The sequence below is a fragment of the Oryctolagus cuniculus genome, chromosome 6 (genome assembly GCF_964237555.1).
Source record: "Oryctolagus cuniculus chromosome 6, mOryCun1.1, whole genome shotgun sequence".
Lineage (NCBI taxonomy): Eukaryota > Metazoa > Chordata > Mammalia > Lagomorpha > Leporidae > Oryctolagus > Oryctolagus cuniculus.
The window spans coordinates 28899444-28919431 of NC_091437.1; the positions used below are offsets into that span (position 1 = coordinate 28899444).

General features: G+C 48.8%; 1 protein-coding gene and 1 long non-coding RNA gene across 12 annotated transcripts in view; one reads left to right on the forward strand and one right to left on the reverse strand.

Moving 5' to 3' along the window:
- LOC100353508 (protocadherin gamma-C4) overlaps positions 1-19988 on the forward strand; it is a 191400-nt gene that overhangs the window by 33629 nt on the left and 137783 nt on the right. For 2 of the 11 annotated variants that reach the window (XM_070076236.1, XM_070076238.1), the window contains exon 1: positions 13901-19979. The exons of 3 other annotated variants lie outside the window; for them this stretch is intronic. In XM_070076236.1, the coding sequence (XP_069932337.1) occupies positions 17559-19979 (2421 nt within the window). In that variant the 5' untranslated portion in view covers positions 13901-17558. 6 more of the 11 variants (XM_070076237.1, XM_008255137.4, XM_070076230.1 and 3 more) reach the window with 6 other exon arrangements.
- Positions 1863-7150, reverse strand: LOC127490689 (uncharacterized). Its single transcript, XR_011389773.1, has 3 exons — positions 7019-7150; positions 4006-4653; positions 1863-1995 (listed from the first exon to the last, which is right to left on the reverse strand). It is a non-coding gene; the product is annotated as an uncharacterized lncRNA (long non-coding RNA).

Below are 19988 nucleotides of genomic sequence, written 5' to 3' on the forward strand. Positions count from 1 at the left end.
TTGTCTAAAAGGCAGTCAGAGAGAAAAGGGGAGAGAGAGAGAAAGAGAGAGAAAGGGAGAGAGAGAGAGGGAGAGAAGGAGAGAAAGAGTGCTTCCATTTACTTGTTCACTCCTCAAGTGGCCACAGTGGCCAGGGTTGGGCTAGGCAGAAGCTAGGAGCCAGGAGGTTAATCCTGGTCTTCCATTTGAGTGGTAGGGGCCCAAGTGCCTGGGCCATTATCTGATGCCCTCCCCACCAGGTTAAATAGCAGGGAGCTGGATGGGGAGTGCAGCAGCCAGGACTGGAACTGGTGCCCATATGAGATGCCGTTGCTGTGGACAGGGGCTTATATGCTGCACCAGTTAGCCATAGCACTGGCCCCTTAGATGGTTTTCTTAACCATTCTTTAGTCATTTATGTTTATTCTCTTTCTACTTCATCACTGCTTTGTCACATTGTAATTAATAATTTTTATTTATAAGGCCTTTTTATATATGTCATTTTGTTTCTTTAATATAGATCTCTGAGAAATAAGTCAAATCTGCACATGTTTTGGGATATCTTGCACATATTGTCTAATTTATTTCCAAGCATCTCATTTTATCCTCACCCCTCAGGAACTTCCTTTGAGGCTTTTGTAAAACACCTGTACTCTACTCTTTCAAAGTCTGAAGATGCAAAACTTCTGTATAGTTCATGGACTTTTGTGCCTCTTTAAAATTTATGAATCATTTTTAGGTGTTAATTGTTAAGTGGGGAATAATCTAAAGAGCTGGTAACTTGATGCTTTATCTCAAATCTCAGACTAGTAAAGTAAGCGTTCTTGAATAATTAAGTGATGAAACATGCACTGATAATGCATGCACAACTAAAATATTTCCATTTACTGGTTGCTTCCAAAATCAAAGCTAAAGTAAACTTAGCAATAATGGCAAAATAATATTGGATGTGTCTTACATGAAAAAAATCAAAGAAATATCTGCTTGTTCCAGGGTTTAAGTCCAACTTTTCTGATTTTGCCTCTTGGTTATTTTTATCGCCAGATTTATGGCCTACTATTTTACTCTTTGCCTTTGCAATCCATTCATTAAACATGGAAAACACGTGAGTGCCTGCTCTGTGGAAGTTGCTGTCTTACAGCTTGAGGACATACTGTGAACAAGATAGTCACAGGCATACCTTGTGGCCTAAAATCACTGTTTGCCAACCTTACTTACAAAGGGGGTAAGATTATCTCTTGAACAACATACATTTCTTGCAAGGGGATTGAAAAGTTGTCCCAGGCCCTAAAGGTCAGCTCACATGAGAAAACTTCTTCCTGTATAGGTTGGGTCTAAAGCTCCACCTTGCTGGCCACTGTTATTTCAACTACCTTTTTCCTTTATTCTTAAAGTCCACACTTTTTCTTAGGAGGATGACTATGTCCCCACACAACACACTATACTAAGAGTGGGCTATGGGGATGAATAATGCTATCTTTGAAAAAAATGTAGAAAATAGTCAAAATTACCATAGTATTTTCTCTGTGAAAATAAACAATGTAAAAAAGTGTACTGAACTGGAAGCTTTAGATAATCCCTAGATTTCCATTGTAAATTAAGCAACTGGAATCCAACTTTTGTTCTTCTTTGTGAAAGTAGGGTTAGATATGGGAAAGGTATATAAAAGTGATGCTCTAGTTACTAAAAAAAATATTGCAGTAACAGATTAGGACTCTGAGTGTCGCTGTTCACCAATCAGGGGAAAAAAGACAACCAGAAATTCAATCTGAACAAGATTTTTTCAGCACGAAACCATGATTCTGGGACTTTACGGAAGCTTCAGCCTGGACCCCCGAGAGCTCCCACAGGTATTGTTGAAGGCACGTTATCCTGGACCCCAAAGATCCTAGGGCTCGCCAGCTGTCCTCCCAGGAAAACCCAAGCAGGCTCTTCTGCAGCGGGGCTGTAATGGCGGCTCCTCCTCATCGCTCAGGCTGCAGCCGGCTGATCCGGATCTGCGTTCTTCTGGGGACCCTGTGGGAAATCTGGGCTGAAGAGATCCGCTACTCTATGCCTGAGGAGCTGGAGAAAGGCTCCTTCGTGGGTAACATCGCCAAGGACCTGGGGCTGGAGCCGCGGGAGCTGGCGCAGCGCGGAGTCCGCATCGTGTCCCGAGGTAGGGCGCAGCTGTTCGCGCTGAACGCGCGCAGCGGCGGCTTGGTTACCGCGGACAGGATAGACCGGGAGGAGCTCTGTGACCGAGCTCCAACATGTGTGGCAAACCTGGAGATTCTCCTAGAGGACAAAGTGAAGATTTTAGGAGTAGAAGTGGAAATACTCGATGTTAATGATAATGCGCCCAGCTTTGGTTCAGAGCAGAGGGAAATAAAAGTGGCTGAAAGTGAATCTCCAAGGACAAGATTTCCTCTTCCAGAGGCTTTTGATCCGGATGTGGGAGTAAATTCCCTGCAAGGTTACCAGCTCAGCTCGAATGATCACTTCTCCCTGGATGTGCAAAGCGGGGTGGATGGGATTAAGTACCCAGAGCTGGTGCTGGAGCGGGCCCTGGACCGTGAGGAACAGGCGTTCCACCAGCTTGTCCTCACCGCCTTCGATGGAGGCAACCCGGTTCTCTCTGGCTCGGCCAGGATTCACATAACAGTTGTGGACATCAATGATAATGCCCCGGTATTCACTCGGCCCGAGTACCATGTAAGTATTCAGGAAAACGTGCCTGTGGGCACCCGGCTACTCACCATAAAAGCCACTGACCCAGATGAAGGAGCCAATGGAGAAGTGACTTATTCCTTCCGGAAAGTAAGAGACAAAATATCCCAACTATTCCAGCTGAATTCTCTGAGTGGGGATATAACAATACTGGGAGACCTAGATTATGAAGACTCTGGATTCTATGATATTGATGTCGAAGCCCATGATGGACCTGGTCTTCGAGCCAGAACTAAAGTGCTGGTGACAGTTCTGGATGTAAATGACAATGCTCCGGAAGTGACGGTGACATCTCTCACCAATTCAATCCAAGAAACTTCTCCACCAGGTACAGTCATTGCGCTTTTCAACGTGCATGACAGTGACTCGGGGGAGAATGGCCTTGTCACATGTTCCATTCCAGAGAGTCTGCCATTCACACTTGAAAAGGCATATGGAAATTATCATCGGTTGCTGACACAGGGGACTCTGGACAGGGAAGAAGTCTCAGAATATAACATCACTGTCACTGCAACGGATCAGGGAACCCCGCCATTATCTACAGAAACTCACATCTCATTGCATGTGGTGGACATCAATGACAACCCCCCGGCCTTCTCTCATGCCTCCTACTCAGCCTACATTCCTGAAAACAACCCCAGAGGAGCCTCCATCTTAACCATGACTGCCCAGGACCCTGATAGTGGAGAAAATGCCCAAGTCAGTTATTCCCTGGCTGAGAACACCTTCCAGGGGGCGCCCCTGTCCTCCTACATCTCCATCAACTCGGACACTGGGGTCCTCTATGCACTGCGCTCCTTTGATTATGAACAGTTTCGAGACCTGCAGCTGTGGGTGACAGCCAGCGACAGCGGGGACCCGCCGCTCAGCAGCAACGTGTCACTGACCCTGTTCGTGGTGGACCAGAATGACAACGCCCCTGAGATCCTGTACCCCACCCTCCCCACCGACGGCTCCACAGGGGTGGAGCTAGCGCCCCGCGCAGCAGAGCCCGGATACCTGGTGACCAAGGTGGTGGCAGTGGACAGAGACTCGGGCCAGAACGCCTGGCTGTCCTACCGCCTGCTCAAGGCCAGCGAGCCGGGGCTGTTCTCCGTGGGGCTGCACACGGGCGAGGTGCGCACGGCGCGCGGCCTGCTGGACAGAGACGTGCTCAAGCAGAGCCTCGTGGTGGCCGTCCAGGACCACGGCCAGCCCCCGCTCTCGGCCACCGTCACGCTCACCGTGGCCGTGGCCGACAGCATCCCCGACGTACTGGCGGACCTGGGCAGCCTCAAGCCTTCCGCCAGTGCGGACGAGTCGGACCTCACGCTGTACCTGGTGGTGGCGGTGGCCGCGGTGTCCTGCGTCTTCCTGGCCTTCGTCATCGTGCTGCTGGCGCTCAGGCTGCGGCGCTGGCACAGCTCTCGCCTGCTGCGGGCGTCGGGCTGTGGCGGGCTGGCGGGCGTACCGGCCTCGCACTTTGTGGGCGTGGACGGGGTGCGGGCCTTCCTGCAGACCTATTCCCACGAGGTGTCCCTCACGGCGGACTCGCGGAACAGCCACGTGATCTTCCCGCAGCCCAACTACGCGGACACGCTCCTCAGCCAGGGGAGCTGTGGGAAAAGCGACCCTCTTCTGATATCTCAGGATTTACTTGAAACGAAAGGAGACCCCAGTCTTCAGGTGAGTCAGTGTTATGATAGATCTTAACACACTGAAATCAGGCAGAGAACTGTATGTCTCCAACTGAATAATGTACCAGATAGAGGCACCTCTTTGTTAATATTCTGTTTCTAAGGGGAGGAGCAGATGGTCCTTCAGTCCTGATCAATACCATTTACTACGTGCAGAGAAGATAGTGTTACGTCTGTTCTGTTCTTTCAAGTGTAGTTTCAGCGAAAGTTTCTCCGTTTTATGCCTGTAAACCACCTCCATCTTTAAATTTCATTTGCCTTTGGACATTATTGAAAGAATAGATTAGACCTGTGAAAATGGAAAGAGCTGTGTAATTTCATACTTGCACTACTTTTTCCTCATGAAACTATTGTTGAACCTGAATTGAGTATTTTCAAAGTTCCTCTTTTCACACTCTACCAAGGTTTGCTTGAAGTTTACTTTTCTTTCTTAGAAAGGATATTTTCCAATATAGTCAGACAGTGATGATTTATGAATATCTGAAATTTATGAACTTAACTTTTAGACAAATAGGGATATTTTCTTAACAGGGATATTTTCTTAACAGACTGATGTTTGTCAAATAGTTTGTTGTTTCTGTTCTGAAATGCACCAGCAATGACCGTATGTGATTACTTTATACTTTTGTGATTACTGAAAATATTACTCATTTTATTTCACTCATATTGCAGTAAGTTGTAGGAGTAATTTTAATAATTTCTAAATTGATTAGCATGGCATCACTATTGAAATTTCTTGATTTCTAAGAAAAATAATGAATTTATCCATTTTTCTTCTTTTGGGTCTCTTAAAATTGTTAGTTTTCCTGGATTCTGGGCTGATATGACTCACACGACTTAGTAAGTTGGCCTTAAAAATATCTCCCCAAATCACTCTGAGAGATCTGTGTCACTGTGGCCCTGGAATGACCTGACGTGAGAGAAATGTATGCGAGAAATATGCAACACCATTCCCCGTGCCCTCATTTGGTTCTGCCAGTTATTTCTGAATTTGTGGATGTCTACAGCTACCCACATTGGCTTTTTTTTGATGACTGGCAGGTTTTGTGATGGTTGTGGAATATGACTCAATAGAAGCATAAGAAGGAGCATTTTAGGAGCAGGCACTTAGCTTGGCAGTTAGGACACCTGCATCCTGCAGGGTGCCTGGGTTCACTTCCCGGGGCCAGCTTCCTTCTAATGCAGACCCAAGGAGGCAGTAGTGATGGCCCAAGTATGCATTTCCTGCCATTCATGCAGGAGACCTAGGTTAAGTTCTTGGCTCCTAGCTTTGACCAGGCCCAGCCCTGGCCTTTGTGAGCATTTGGGGAGTAAATCAGCAGATTGAAATGTTCTCTTCCTTTCTCTCTCTCTCTCTCTCTCTCTCTTTCTCAAATAAGTTTTTAAAAAGAGTTTTCATGTCTACATGGTTTCATATTCATGGGAAGTTGTGGAACAATATAATAAAGTGGAATGGGATACATTTAACTGGCTTGGGGAGAGGAAAAAGAAATAAAAATGAATTGAGAGACAACTCATATCTAAGGAGAAATATTTAAAATACTGAAGCCCTAAAACTAATTTGTATGGACTCAATTGGCCTTGCAGTTGTGTCAAACATATTCAGAAACTGGCATCAGGAATAAATTCCAGAACTAGAGTAGTGCATGTCTTAAAGGCCTATGAGAGCAGAAGGTAATTAATTTATAAACTAATATCAAATGTAAAATATATTTTGGCTTAATGTACTCTTTATTTCCTTTAGAAATTGTGTTCTAATTAGGTTAATTATTATACTCATATATCCATATGGTAGACTACTACATGGCTGTAAGAAATAAATGGGAAATCTCATTAAGAACTGGTACAAAATGTTCTTAGAGATATGACAAATTTTTTAAAAGCAAGTGCAGAGTATGCTATAATGTGTGCCTACATTTCTGCAAAGAAGGGAGGGAGAGCATTTTTTATCATCTGCAGTACACAAAACATAGCTCTGGAAGGATTACACAAGAAACATGCCACTCGTTTGAAAGCAGGGATGAGGAGAACCTATGCTGTATGCACCTTTTGCATTTGGATGTTTTAAAACAAGTAAATACTTTTTATAATACAAAAAAAAAAAAAGAAGAAGAAGAAGAAGAAGAAAGGTTCTTTGCAGTTAGAAGTCGTGGGTGCAGTTCCCTGAAAAAACCCCTGGGCGTCGCTGTAGGGCAAATGAAGAGAGACGATATCCGAGTCGTTTGGGGAGCTTCTGGGAGGGTAACTTCCTGCTCAAGCCAACACAGAGAGGAGGCCAGTACAGATTCAGAAACCAAAGGCAGAAGAAGTAGCTCAACCCCGGATTCTGCCATCCTCGGAGGGCTTATTCCTCCCACCGGCAAAGAAGCAGGGCATCTGCAGAGAGAGGGACGCCGAGAGGATGAGGCTGGGCGCAGAAAGGCGCGGTCCCGCGCCATGGCTGCAGGTACTGTTGCCCTTTCTGCTCTCTTTGTTCGGCGGGGCTCTGCCAGACCAGATTCGCTATTCAATTCCCGAGGAGCTCGCTAAGAACTCGGTGGTCGGAAACCTAGCTAAGGACCTGGGACTCAGCGTCCGGGACTTGCCAGGTCGGAAGCTGCGGATTAGCGCAGAGAAGGAGTATTTCGCTGTAAACCCCGAGAGCGGGGACTTACTTGTGAGTGACAGGATAGACCGAGAGCAGCTTTGCGGGAAGCAGGCGCTGTGTGTTCTGGATTTCGATGCTGTCGCTGAAAACCCACTCAGTATTTTCCACGTAGCAGTAACAGTGCTGGATATGAATGACAATACTCCGCTCTTCAAGCAGAGTAAGGTTGATTTAAAAATTGGAGAATCCACTAAGCCAGGTACAGCATTTCCCATGGACCCAGCCCTGGATTCAGACGCTGGTCCTAATTCACTGCAGAGATACCACCTTAACGACAACGAGTACTTTGAGCTAGCAGAGAAGCAGACTCCAGACGGGCGTAAATACCCCGAGTTGGTTCTGAAGCGTCCTCTGGACCGAGAGGAGCGTGATGGCCACCGCTTGGTCCTCACAGCTGTGGACGGCGGGGACCCTCCTCAAAGCGGCACCACCCAGATCCAAATCCAAGTCACCGATGCCAATGATAACTCTCCGGTGTTCAGCCAGGATGTGTACAGGGTCACCCTGCGGGAGGACGTGCCACCGGGCTTCTCGGTGCTCCGAGTAACGGCTACCGACCTGGACGAGGGTGTCAACGCGGACGTCACCTATTCCTTCCATAATGTGGACGAGTCCGTGGAACGCTTTTTCAGTTTGGATAAAAGAACAGGAGAAATCACGACCAGGGATGACTTGGATTACGAAGTTGCTAGTAGTTACACTCTGAGTATAGAGGCGAAGGATCCCGGAGATTTAGCCGCCCACTGCAGGGTCCAGGTCGAAATTCTAGATGAGAACGATTGTGCACCTGAAGTGATTGTGACTTCAGTATTTACCCCCCTGCCAGAGGATTCACCACCAGGAACAGTGGTCGCCTTGATAAAAACCAGAGACAGAGATTCTGGAGAAAATGGAGAGGTTTACTGCCGCGTTTTGGGAAATCCCGAGTTTATATTGGAATCCTCCTCGAAGAACTACTACAAGCTAATGACAGGAGGGGCCCTGGACCGGGAGCAGATCCCAGAGTACAACGTCACCATCGCGGCCACCGACAGGGGCCAGCCGCCCCTCTCCTCCAGCATCAGCGTCACAGTGCACATCTCAGACGTCAACGACAACGCTCCGGTTTTCCACCAGGCCGCCTACGTGGTCCACGTGCCCGAGAACAACCCCCCGGGAGCCTCCATCGCGCAGGTCAGCGCCTCCGACCCCGACGTGGGCCCCAACGGCCAGGTGTCCTACTCCATCGTGGCCAGCGACCTGGAGCCGCGCGCGCTGTCGTCCTACGTGTCGGTGAGCGCGCACAATGGCGTGGTGTTCGCGCAGCGCGCCTTCGACCACGAGCAGCTGCGCACCCTGGAGCTGACGCTGCAGGCCCGCGACCAGGGCTCGCCCGCGCTGCGCGCCAACGTGAGCCTGCGCGTGCTGGTGGGCGACCGCAACGACAACGCGCCGCGGGTGCTGTACCCGGCGCTGGGGCCCGACGGCTCGGCGCTCTTCGACACGGTGCCGCGCGCCGCCGAGCCCGGCTACCTGGTCACCAAGGTGGTGGCGGTGGACGCCGACTCTGGGCACAACGCCTGGCTGTCCTACCACGTGCTGCAGGCCAGCGAGCCCGGGCTCTTCAGCCTGGGGCTGCGCACGGGCGAGGTGCGCACGGCGCGCGCCTTGGGCGACAGGGACGCGGCGCGCCAGCGCCTGCTGGTCGCGGTGCGCGACGGTGGCCAGCCGCCGCTCTCGGCCACCGCCACGCTGCACCTGGTCTTCGCCGACAGCCTGCAGGAGGCGCTGCCGGACCTCAGTGACGACCCCGGCCCGTCTGACGCGCAGGCCGAGCTGCAGTTCTACCTGGTGGTGGCCTTGGCGGCCATCTCTGTGCTCTTCCTGCTGGCGGTGATCCTGGCCATCGGCCTGCGCCTGCGACACTCGTCCAGCCCCGCCGCCTGGGGCTGCTTCCAGCCTGGGCTTAACTCCAAGTCTGGACCTGGAGTTCTACCCAGTTACAGTGAGGGAACGTTACCCTATTCCTATAATCTGTGCGTTGCCTCACAATCTGCCAAGACAGAGTTTAATTTTCTCACTGTGACCCCGGAAGTGGTTCCCTCTCAGGACCTCCTCTGTGATGATGCCTGTTGGGTACCAAGTGCAAATCATGAAGATGCAGAGGTCCCATCTGCCTCGGATACTGTTTTAAAGGTGAGCTTTAATTTAATTGTTTTCACTCCGAATTTCAGTGTTTCTTAGCACATCATCTACCTGAAGTAGGAAGTTCCATTCAGATTTCATTGCCTTGTGAGTCAGGTTTGGGCAATGTTCCTCCTTAATTATCTTTATCTCACCTAACCAAATCATAAGTGCAGGTTTTATATCTAAAATGTGAGTTTTGTCTGTAATTGCAAGCCTTTACTACGTGAGATACTTCTTTCTCTTCCTCATCTTTGCATTCCTTCCCTTTGAAGGTTCATTATCATTGAGACCTTGTGTGATTCCTTTCACTTTCAATGTATTTATTACTCAAATTTTACTTCTATTTTCTCTTTTAAATAACGGTAGCTTTTGAAAGATTTGTTTTATTCACTTTAAAGGCAGAGAGAGGGAGGGAGAAACTCTTCTGTATGCTGGTTCACACCCCCAAATGGCTGCAATGGCCGGGACTGGACCATCTGGGTCTCCCATGTGGGTGGTAGGGTCCAAGTACTTGGACAGTGTTGTACTACATTCTCAGGTGCATTAGGAGGAAGCAAGATCAAAAGTTGAGCAGCTGGACTTGAACCATGCTCACATGGGACGCCAGTCTCGCAAATGGCAGCTTCACATGCTGTACCACAGCACTTGCCCCCTTCTATTTCTTCTCAAACTCATAATACTCAAGAGTAAAGAGTCCTCATCTTACTAGGTTGTGGAAACCAAGGGAAGGAAGAGTTTGCCCAGAGTCACGGCTGGTTAACCAGACTTGGGAAGGACATCATGTACTAACCTGAAGACCTACACTAGGACCTTTGCAGGCTAAGGGATCTGGGAAGCCCAAGTCTGTTTTTAAAGAATGGGTAATGTTTGAGGTCAGATGTGTCCTCTATGAAGAGTGTATATAGTAAATGTGAGAAATGACTCCTCTTCTGCATGTTAACAAATAGCAGCTCTTGAGAAAAAATGCATTTGAGAAAACATTTTGCAACTTGTGCTCACATTTTCTGCTAAGTACTACTTAAAACTTTGGTTTTGATTTTTTAAAATTATGGACACAAAATATCTTCATTTTAAAATGTCTCTTATGAGGATATTATTAGGTAAAAATTACTTCTCCCACTTAATGAGCTCTTTAATCCTTTTCAGTTACGAGGGCTTTCTCGTAACTGTTACACAGAGGTGATAGCATTCCTTTTCTGCCACAACATAAAAATTCCACACATTGCTGCTTGCTGTTGAGTATGAGAGGCACGCTTTCCTGCTCTTATGAACTGGAACCCTGATCGCCATCACTGTACCTGTAGCCACCAGTAGCTGGTCACTGTACAACCTCTGACTACAAGTATTTGAATATGGTTACAAGACATATATAAACAATGCAAATCAGACTTTCAGCATAAGATACTGCAGCTGCCATGTTCTTAGACAGAAACTCTAGGCACTTTCTAAAAAGCCAAAGAAACAACAGAAGTCTTTATTCATTCTGCACATGAGAGGTAGTACAATTTGCATAAGTCAGTAATTCTTTTTTGCAAAGGTACTTTGAGAGCTAGATTTATTTCTTTGGCATTCTTTTTTTTTTTTATTCCAAATCCTTTTTTTATTTTTAAGAAAGCTTTTATTTAATAAATATAAATATCATAGGTACAACTTTCAGATTATAGTGGTTTTTCCCCCTCATACCCACCCTCCCACCCTTCTTTGGCATTCTTATGTACAAATGGGCACATTTTCATAAATATATCCTGGGGGGAAAAGATCAACACTTGGATACTGCAAAGGTAAGAATTTCAATGTCCTGACTAATTGGACTCAATAGAGGAAGACAGAAACTAAAGGACATAGGCTCAATGGTACATTAAATAAAACTTTTCTAGGGAAGTAAAAAGAATATAATCGTTACATTAACCTCAAGGGTGTGTAGAACTCCTCCACTATTTATGAATGAAAGCTTAAGAAATGTGAACGAAGTCACACAATAACACATTAGGATATGGCAAACATTAGTGAAAGTTAGAATATAATTAAACTTAAGGGAAATTTTAAAAAATGGAATTGGTGTAGTAACTGGTTAAGACTCTGAGCGTCGCTGTTCACCAAGGTGGGAGAGAAGCTGTAGCAGAAGGGACCCGGCTGTCTTCCGTTCCATACCAAACACAGACCAGACAAATTCCTGGGGAGAGCCGCGCGTCCATGCCCTCACTGCCGTTTTAGCCAGGGAATGCGTTCCTCTCGGTTTTAGAAAAACAGCGAAACGGCAGAGTGAACCAGGACTAAGAAAAAACTGTATAGAGAGAAGGCAATGGCGGAGCCACTGAAGCACTGGAGCTGCAGAGAGCTACCGCTGCTTGTCATGCTTCTGGGGACGTTGGGCGCGCCGGGATCTGGGCAGATCCGCTACTCGGTGCCCGAGGAGCTAGACAAAGGCTCTTTGGTGGGCAACATCGCCAAGGACCTGGGGCTGGAGCCACGGGAGCTCACAGAGCGCGGAGTCCGCATCGTGTCCCGAGGTAGGGCGCAGCTCTTCGCTCTGAACGCGCGCAGCGGCGGCTTGGTTACCGCGGGCAGGATAGACCGGGAGGAGCTCTGCGCTCAGAGCGCGCCGTGCCTGGTGAGCTTTAACGTCTTGGTTGAAAATAAAATGAAAATTTATGGAGTAGAAGTAGAAATAATTGATATAAATGATAACTTCCCGCGATTCAGGGATGAGGAATTAAACGTAAAAATTAATGAAAATGCGGCTGTGGGAACGCGGTTAGTGCTTCCTTTTGCGCGGGACGCGGATGTGGGTGTGAACTCCCTCCAGAGTTACCAGCTCAGCTCCAATCCGCACTTCTCTCTGGAAGTGAAAAGCGGAAGTGATGGGCAGAAATACCCGGAGCTGGTGTTGGAACAGCCTCTGGACCGCGAGAAAGAGGCTGTTCACAACCTGCTCCTCACGGCCTTAGATGGTGGAGACCCCATACTCTCTAGCAGCGCGCGCATCGGCGTGGTGGTCCTCGACGCAAACGACAACGCGCCCCTGTTCGCTCGATCCGAGTACAGAGTGAATGTTCCAGAAAACGTGCCTGTGGGTACCCGGCTCATCACGCTGACTGCCACGGACCCAGACGAAGGTGTATATGGGAAGTTGACCTATTCTTTTCGCAACGAAGAAGACAAAATTAGAGAGACTTTCCAACTTGACTCCAACCTGGGGGAGATCTCAACTATGCAATCGCTGGACTATGAAACAGCCAGCTTCTACCACATGGAAGTGGTAGCTCAGGATGGAGGCGCCCTTCTTGCCAGTGCTAAAGTGCTGATCACTGTACAAGACGTGAACGACAATGCCCCAGAACTGATCCTCACCTCGCTCACCAGTTCTGTTGCCGAAGACTGTCCTCCTGGAACCCTAATCGCACTGTTCAGTGTGCATGATGGCGATTCTGGAGAGAATGGTGAAATTGAATGCTCTATTCCGGGGAACCTGCCTTTTAAATTGGAAAGGTCTGTTGATGATTACTATCACCTGTTAACAACAAATGCTTTGGACAGAGAGGAGACTTCTGATTACAACATCACAGTGACTGTCATTGATCGTGGGACTCCAGCGCTATCTACAGAAAACCACATCTTCCTGAAAGTAGCGGACGTCAACGACAACCCACCCACTTTCCCTCACACCTCCTATCATACCTCTCTCCCGGAAAACAACCCCAGGGGTGTCTCCATCTTCTCTCTGACCGCTCACGACCCAGACAGTGGTAACAACGCTCAGGTCACCTACTCCTTGGCTGATTCTGCATTTCAGGGAGCACCTCTGTCCTCCTACATCTCCATTAACTCTGACACTGGAGTCCTCTATGCGCTGCGCTCCTTTGATTATGAGCAGTTTCGAGACCTGCAGCTGTGGGTGACAGCCAGCGACAGCGGGGACCCGCCACTCAGCAGCAACGTGTCGCTGACCCTGTTCGTGGTGGACCAGAACGACAACGCCCCCGAGATCCTGTACCCCACCCTCCCCACCGACGGCTCCACAGGCGTGGAGCTGGCGCCCCGCGCAGCAGAGCCCGGATACCTGGTGACCAAGGTGGTGGCAGTGGACAGAGACTCGGGCCAGAACGCCTGGCTGTCCTACCGCCTGCTCAAGGCCAGCGAGCCGGGGCTGTTCGCCGTGGGGCTGCACACGGGCGAGGTGCGCACGGCGCGCGGCCTGCTGGACAGAGACGCGCTCAAGCAGAGCCTCGTGGTGGCCGTCCAGGACCACGGCCAGCCTCCGCTCTCGGCCACCGTCACGCTCACCGTGGCCGTGGCCGACAGCATCCCTGATGTCCTGGCTGACCTGGGCAGCATCAAAACCCCCATCAATGGCAATGATTCAGACCTCACGCTGTACCTGGTGGTGGCGGTGGCCACTGTGTCTTGCATCTTCCTAGCCTTTGTCATCATACTGCTGGCACTCAGGTTGAGGCACTGGCACAAATCACGCCTGCTGCAGGCTTCAAGAGGCAGACTGGCAGGCATACCAGCCTCCCACTTTGTGGGAGTGGACACCTTCCTACAGACCTATTCCCACGAGATCTCTCTTACTGCAGACTCCCGGAAAAGTCATTTGATCTTCCCCCAGCCCAACTATGCAGACATGCTTATTAGTGAAGAGGCTTGTGAGAAAAATGAGCCTCTCCTGGTATCTGATAAGATAAATGCCAACAAAGAAGAACCCGGAGTTGTTCAGGTCAGTTTTCTCTTTCAGTAAGGGTGAGCACTTTCTTTTCATTTATTTCATTAATCATTTTCCACCACATTCAGTATCAGCTAATTATTCACATAGTAATTACTATTTGCTCTATTAACTTGATTTTATCTGATAAGCAATGCTTCCTTGATTTGTCTCCTAATTCTATTTGGGCTGCATGTCTTCTTTATGCAATATGTGGTTTAGAAAATCTAACTCTAAGTAAAAAATGCCTTAAAAGAAAGTGGCACACAACCATTTTATCCAAGGATTTTGTAACTTTGGAACTGCTATCCTGTTAATAGGATAGTGGTTTTACTAGATCAAGTTGTTAAGTACATTGTTTTCTTTTGAAAATTTGTCTCAACACCATTACTTAATGTGCTCTGGAAGGGACATTTTGCAGGATTAATATTTTAGTATGTGTGAAGTTTGCACCAGGAAATAATATATGATGCTTGCATAAATCAGCAGGAGAGTACCAGAAACTTCAGCACAACAAATATCAGAGAAGTAGATTAAATTTATAGTGATGATAATATTTGCAGCATTCTAAAATTTGAAACGTTTGGGCTAAGTCATGTAATGATTTGGATATGTGTATTTGATGAGAGAAGAAATCTCTGAGAAGGAACCTTAGAATTTGTGTTTTATTCTGTGACATAAAGACTCCAGTTAGATTCTGCTACACTCAATAAACATCTGTTGCACATCTGGCATCTTCCAGTTACAGGTAGTCCTTCACTCATCAGAATTAGTGTCTTCTGAAATGGCTGCATTTCAGCACTGTAGGTACAATTCTGCATTTTTACAAGAATCTAAGATTTGTATTTGAAACACGAGTTCATAGGACAGGCATTGTGGCAAAACAGGTTAAATCACTGAATGGGATGCAGGCATTCCATGTTAGAGTGCTGTTTGGAGTACTGGCTACTACTCTACTTCCTTTTTTTTTTTTTTTTTTTTTTTTTTTTTGACAGGCAGAGTGGACAGTGAGAGAGAGAGACAGAGAGAGAAAGGTCTTCCTTTGCCGTTGGTTCACCCTCCAATGGCCGCCGCTGCAGCCGGCGCACCGCGCTGATCCTGGCAGGAGCCAGGAGCCAGGTGCTTTTCCTGGTCTCCCATGGGGTGCAGGGCCCAAGCACCTGGGCCATCCTCCACTGCACTCCCTGGCCATAGCAGAGAGCTGGCCTGGAAGAGGGGCAACTGGGACAGAATCCGGCGCCCCAACCGGGACTAGAACCCGGTGTGCCGGCGCCGCAAGGTGGAGGATTAGCCTATTGAGCCACGGCGCCGGCTGTACTACTCTACTTCCAATCCAACTTCCTGCTATTGTGCCCAAGCAATGGCCCAAGTACTTAGGTTCCTGTGTGTCTGTGTCTCTCTCTCCCTCTACCTCTCTTTCTGTCACTCTGCCTTTCAAATAAAAATTGACTCTTTAAAAAAAAAGGCTGAGAAGGAAAGATGTGTTGAGTCTTAATGCTGCCTTTAAAAGGAAAATCAATTCAATATAAGAAGGGCTTGAAATCTGGAAATTCATTTCTGAGAGGTATGATCATCTTAATAGATTTTCCTTAATGAAATACTGGTCTATGGGTCTCAAATTCTAGGAACATGTGTTGTGTAATGTAAGGACTACCCAGTTCATTTTCTACTTCTGACTTGCTCACGGTGTTTTTCAGGTACTTTTTTTTTTCAAATATTTATCAGTATATCAAATTTTATAATTTCAACACCTTGAGTGCCAACTACAAATTACAAAGGGGGGGTAATGGTAATGGAATATTGTTAATGAGATAAGAGGCTTCAAAAACTCAACCAGATGGAAGGGTTTTGATACATTTGGAAACTGATGGCCACCTCATTTTTATTGTTTGAACATTTATTTAAAGGACGTTAAAATGCCTATGAAATTCTGATATCACTGCAAAATATGTAGATTCACTGAATAGTGAAAGTACCCAATGAGTGACAAGGGAATCTATATGACATCTTCTACTGCAACGTGAAAACTTTTCCACTGTTTTTTAAAAAAAGGGTTATAGATTTTGGTAGGTATCCTGAGTTAACTTCTTTGCACAATAGAAACATGATTTAAACCTCTACAAATGATCAACAGATATTACATTTTAAAATGTTTGACCCACACACTCTCATTATATTTACCATGTACTTTTGAAAATATTTACATCTTTAATTTCATTTGTACTCTGAAAAGATAGCTTGTTCTTACAAATTGAAGGGTTCACACAGTGGTGGAAAGGCACTTGCATAGGCATTTTCTGTAGCAAAGTCTTCAATGAGTAATTTTTTATGTTTTATAAATTAAAACATAAATTAAAACATAGTGGCTGACTAGAATCCTAGACACAATGAACAGTTTAATGGTTTCTGTTACAAGGTGAGTTCACACTGCTGCACTCCTGCCAAGTTTTAGAATAACAATATATTGTATGGGTTAAAGATACCTTCTTTGAAGATCTTCTAGTTTGGAAATGAAGCTAAAACTTTAAAATACTTGTCAGAAGCATGGAAATTGAACTGCTTATTGACAAAGGAAGAGTGCCAATAACGAAAGGTTCAGATGATTGTTTAGTAACCTGGGTATCAAGGGAAATTGGACAGCATAGACTACTTTCCTTAGAATATAGGAGGAGGTTCCAAAGACTTCATGAAGAGGCATGTTACCTATTAAGTCCATCTATCCATGCCTCTTGTAGCCCCTTGAGTAATTATAAAAACCATACTTGACCCCCTAAATCAAGATATCTCACTGTTGTTAAGCTAGTTGCAAAGAAACAGCCCAGTTTAGGACCATTGTAAGCTACTATGGGAAATATCATTTGTAAAATAGTTTTTTTAACCATACTCAATTAAAAGTGGACACTTGGAAACCAGAGGAAAGAGATCTCTTCTTACCAGCACCATACCTTTATTTCATAAGGACTATAAGTCTTCTTGCTTACCTATTACACCACTTCTTTTGATGGAAAAATAATAAAGGTAGAAGATAATGAAACATAAGAAAGCAAGAGTCATAATTTTTTTAAATTAGGAAAAAATAGAATGGAATAACTGTACATCAAGCTAATATTTCAAGAATTTTCATGCTATGTCTTCATCATCAACACTATCATTTATATACTTGCCTATACATCATTTTATTTGGTCTTCAATTTGAAAACCAAAAGCACAACAATGCCTGTAAACAACTTGAACAAATTTCTGCTCTTTGACGAGTCAAAAGTACTATATCTGGACGGGTAAAGTTCAAGTTCAAGGAAATGACAGCGAGAATGAACACAGAGTGAATACTTAAAATGTAAAAAGGCCTGGTGAAATGGGAAGAATGAATATCAGTACCAGTATATGCCCGAATTTTCTCCTAACCCTCTCCTTTGGAGCTGGTCGTCACCGCTACTGAAGTTCCGCAGCCTAGGCGCGGGGTGGCGCTGTTGGCTAGTGCTGGGCAACGGGTCTGCCGCGGCCGACCGGCCAGAAGCCGGCTGCCTGGGAAGAACAGCGCGCGCTCTCGCCGGCTCCCTGCCGCGGAGATTCCCACCAGAGATCCCACCGCCACGGCAAAGCTAGAAGTCGCCCCTGCTCCGAGAACTCCGAGGATCATCTCTCCGAAATCGGAAAGGCAAGGGCAAGGGCAAAGGGGATGGGAAGCGGCTCCAGACCCTGGGGCCCGGCGGGGCGGGCCTGGATGCGATTTCTCTTCCTGCTGCCTTTGTTCTGCGTCGCGCGCCCGGAGCGGATCCACTACGTCATCCCCGAGGAGCTGGCCCGGGGCTCGCTGGTGGGGAACCTTGCCGGGGACCTGGGGCTCGGCGCACGGGATTTGCACGCTCGGAACCTCCGGGTCAGCGCTGAGCAGAAATTCTTGACCGTGAACCCCGATACCGGGGATTTACTTGTGAGCGACCGTATAGACCGAGAGCAGGTTTGTGGCAAGAAGTCGACATGCGTTCTGGAATTCGAAGTGGTTGCTGAAAAGCCTTTAAACTTTTTTCACGTCGTGGTGCTGATCCAGGACATCAACGACAACCCTCCCACCTTCAGCGCAAACATCACTGAGCTGGAAATCAGCGAGCTGGCGCCGGCTGGAGCCACCTTCGCGCTGGAATCCGCGCAAGACTCTGACGTGGGCGCGAACGCGCGGCAGCGGTACCTCCTCAGCGCCGACCCACACTTCTCTCTGGCCCAGGAGGAGAGCCCAGATGGCAGCGGGTACCCGGAGCTGGTGCTGAAAGCACCCCTGGACAGGGAGGAGCAGTCCCGCCACCACCTGGTCCTCACCGCCGTGGACGGGGGCGAGCCGGCCAGAAGCTGCACCACCCACATCAGGGTGATTGTCGCAGACGCAAATGACAACGCCCCGGCGTTCACCCAGGACGTGTACAAGGCGAGTATTCGCGAGAACCTGCCAGCTGGCTCCTCGGTGCTGAGAGTGATGGCCACTGACCCGGATGAGGGCGTCAATGCTGCGATCACCTACGCCTTCGTCAGTGCGGGCACGGCGGTGAGACAGGTGTTCCATCTGGACAGTAAGACGGGGGAGCTCACCACAGCTGGAGAACTGGACTTCGAAGTGAGAGAGAGCTACACAATGGGAGTGGAAGCCAAGGACGGCGGCCGTCACGCTGCTTACTGTAAAATACAAATAGAGGTCCTGGATGACAACGACAATGCCCCAGAGATGACTTTGGCTTCTGAGTCCCAACTTATACAGGAAGACGCTGAGCTGGGAACTGCTGTGGCTCTGATCAAAGCACACGATCTGGATTCTGGACTTAATGGGGAAATCGTGTGCCAACTCAAAGGAAAGTTTCCATTTAAAATAATTCAAGATACGAAAAACACATACAGGTTGGTGACGGATGGAGCCCTGGACCGGGAGCAGACCCCGGAGTACAACGTCACCATCGCGGCCACCGACAGGGGCCAGCCGCCCCTCTCCTCCAGCATCAGCGTCACAGTGCACATCTCAGACGTCAACGACAACGCTCCGGTTTTCCACCAGGCCGCCTACGTGGTCCACGTGCCCGAGAACAACCCCCCGGGAGCCTCCATCGCGCAGGTCAGCGCCTCCGACCCGGACTTGGGCCCCAACGGCCAGGTGTCCTACTCCATCGTGGCCAGCGACCTGGAGCCGCGCGCGCTGTCGTCCTACGTGTCGGTGAGCGCGCACAATGGCGTGGTGTTCGCGCAGCGCGCCTTCGACCACGAGCAGCTGCGCGCCCTGGAGCTGACGCTGCAGGCCCGCGACCAGGGCTCGCCCGCGCTGCGCGCCAACGTGAGCCTGCGCGTGCTGGTGGGCGACCGCAACGACAACGCGCCGCGGGTGCTGTACCCGGCGCTGGGGCCCGACGGCTCGGCGCTCTTCGACACGGTGCCGCGCGCCGCCGAGCCCGGCTACCTGGTCACCAAGGTGGTGGCGGTGGACGCCGACTCTGGGCACAACGCCTGGCTGTCCTACCACGTGCTGCAGGCCAGCGAGCCCGGGCTCTTCAGCCTGGGGCTGCGCACGGGCGAGGTGCGCACGGCGCGCGCCTTGGGCGACAGGGACGCGGCGCGCCAGCGCCTGCTGGTCGCGGTGCGCGACGGTGGCCAGCCGCCGCTCTCGGCCACCGCCACGCTGCACCTGGTCTTCGCCGACAGCCTGCAGGAGGCGCTGCCGGACCTCAGTGACGACCCCGGCCCGTCTGACGCGCAGGCCGAGCTGCAGTTCTACCTGGTGGTGGCCTTGGCGGCCATCTCTGTGCTCTTCCTGCTCGCGGTGATCCTGGCCATCGGCCTGCGCCTGCGACACTCCTCCAGCCCCGCCGCCTGGGGCTGCTTCCAGCCCGGTCTGTGCGTCAAATCTGGACCCGTGGTTCTCCCCGACTACAGCCAGGGGACTCTGCCCTATTCCTACAATCTCTGTGCTGCCTCGCATTCCTCGAAGACTGAGTTTAAATTTCTTAATATAAACCCGGAAAATGCTCCACCGCAGGATCTTCTATGCGATGGAGCTTCTTGGTTTGAAAGTAGCAGCAATGACGTTCCAAAAATGACGTCTAACGCAGCCAGTTTGCAACAGGTGAGTTTC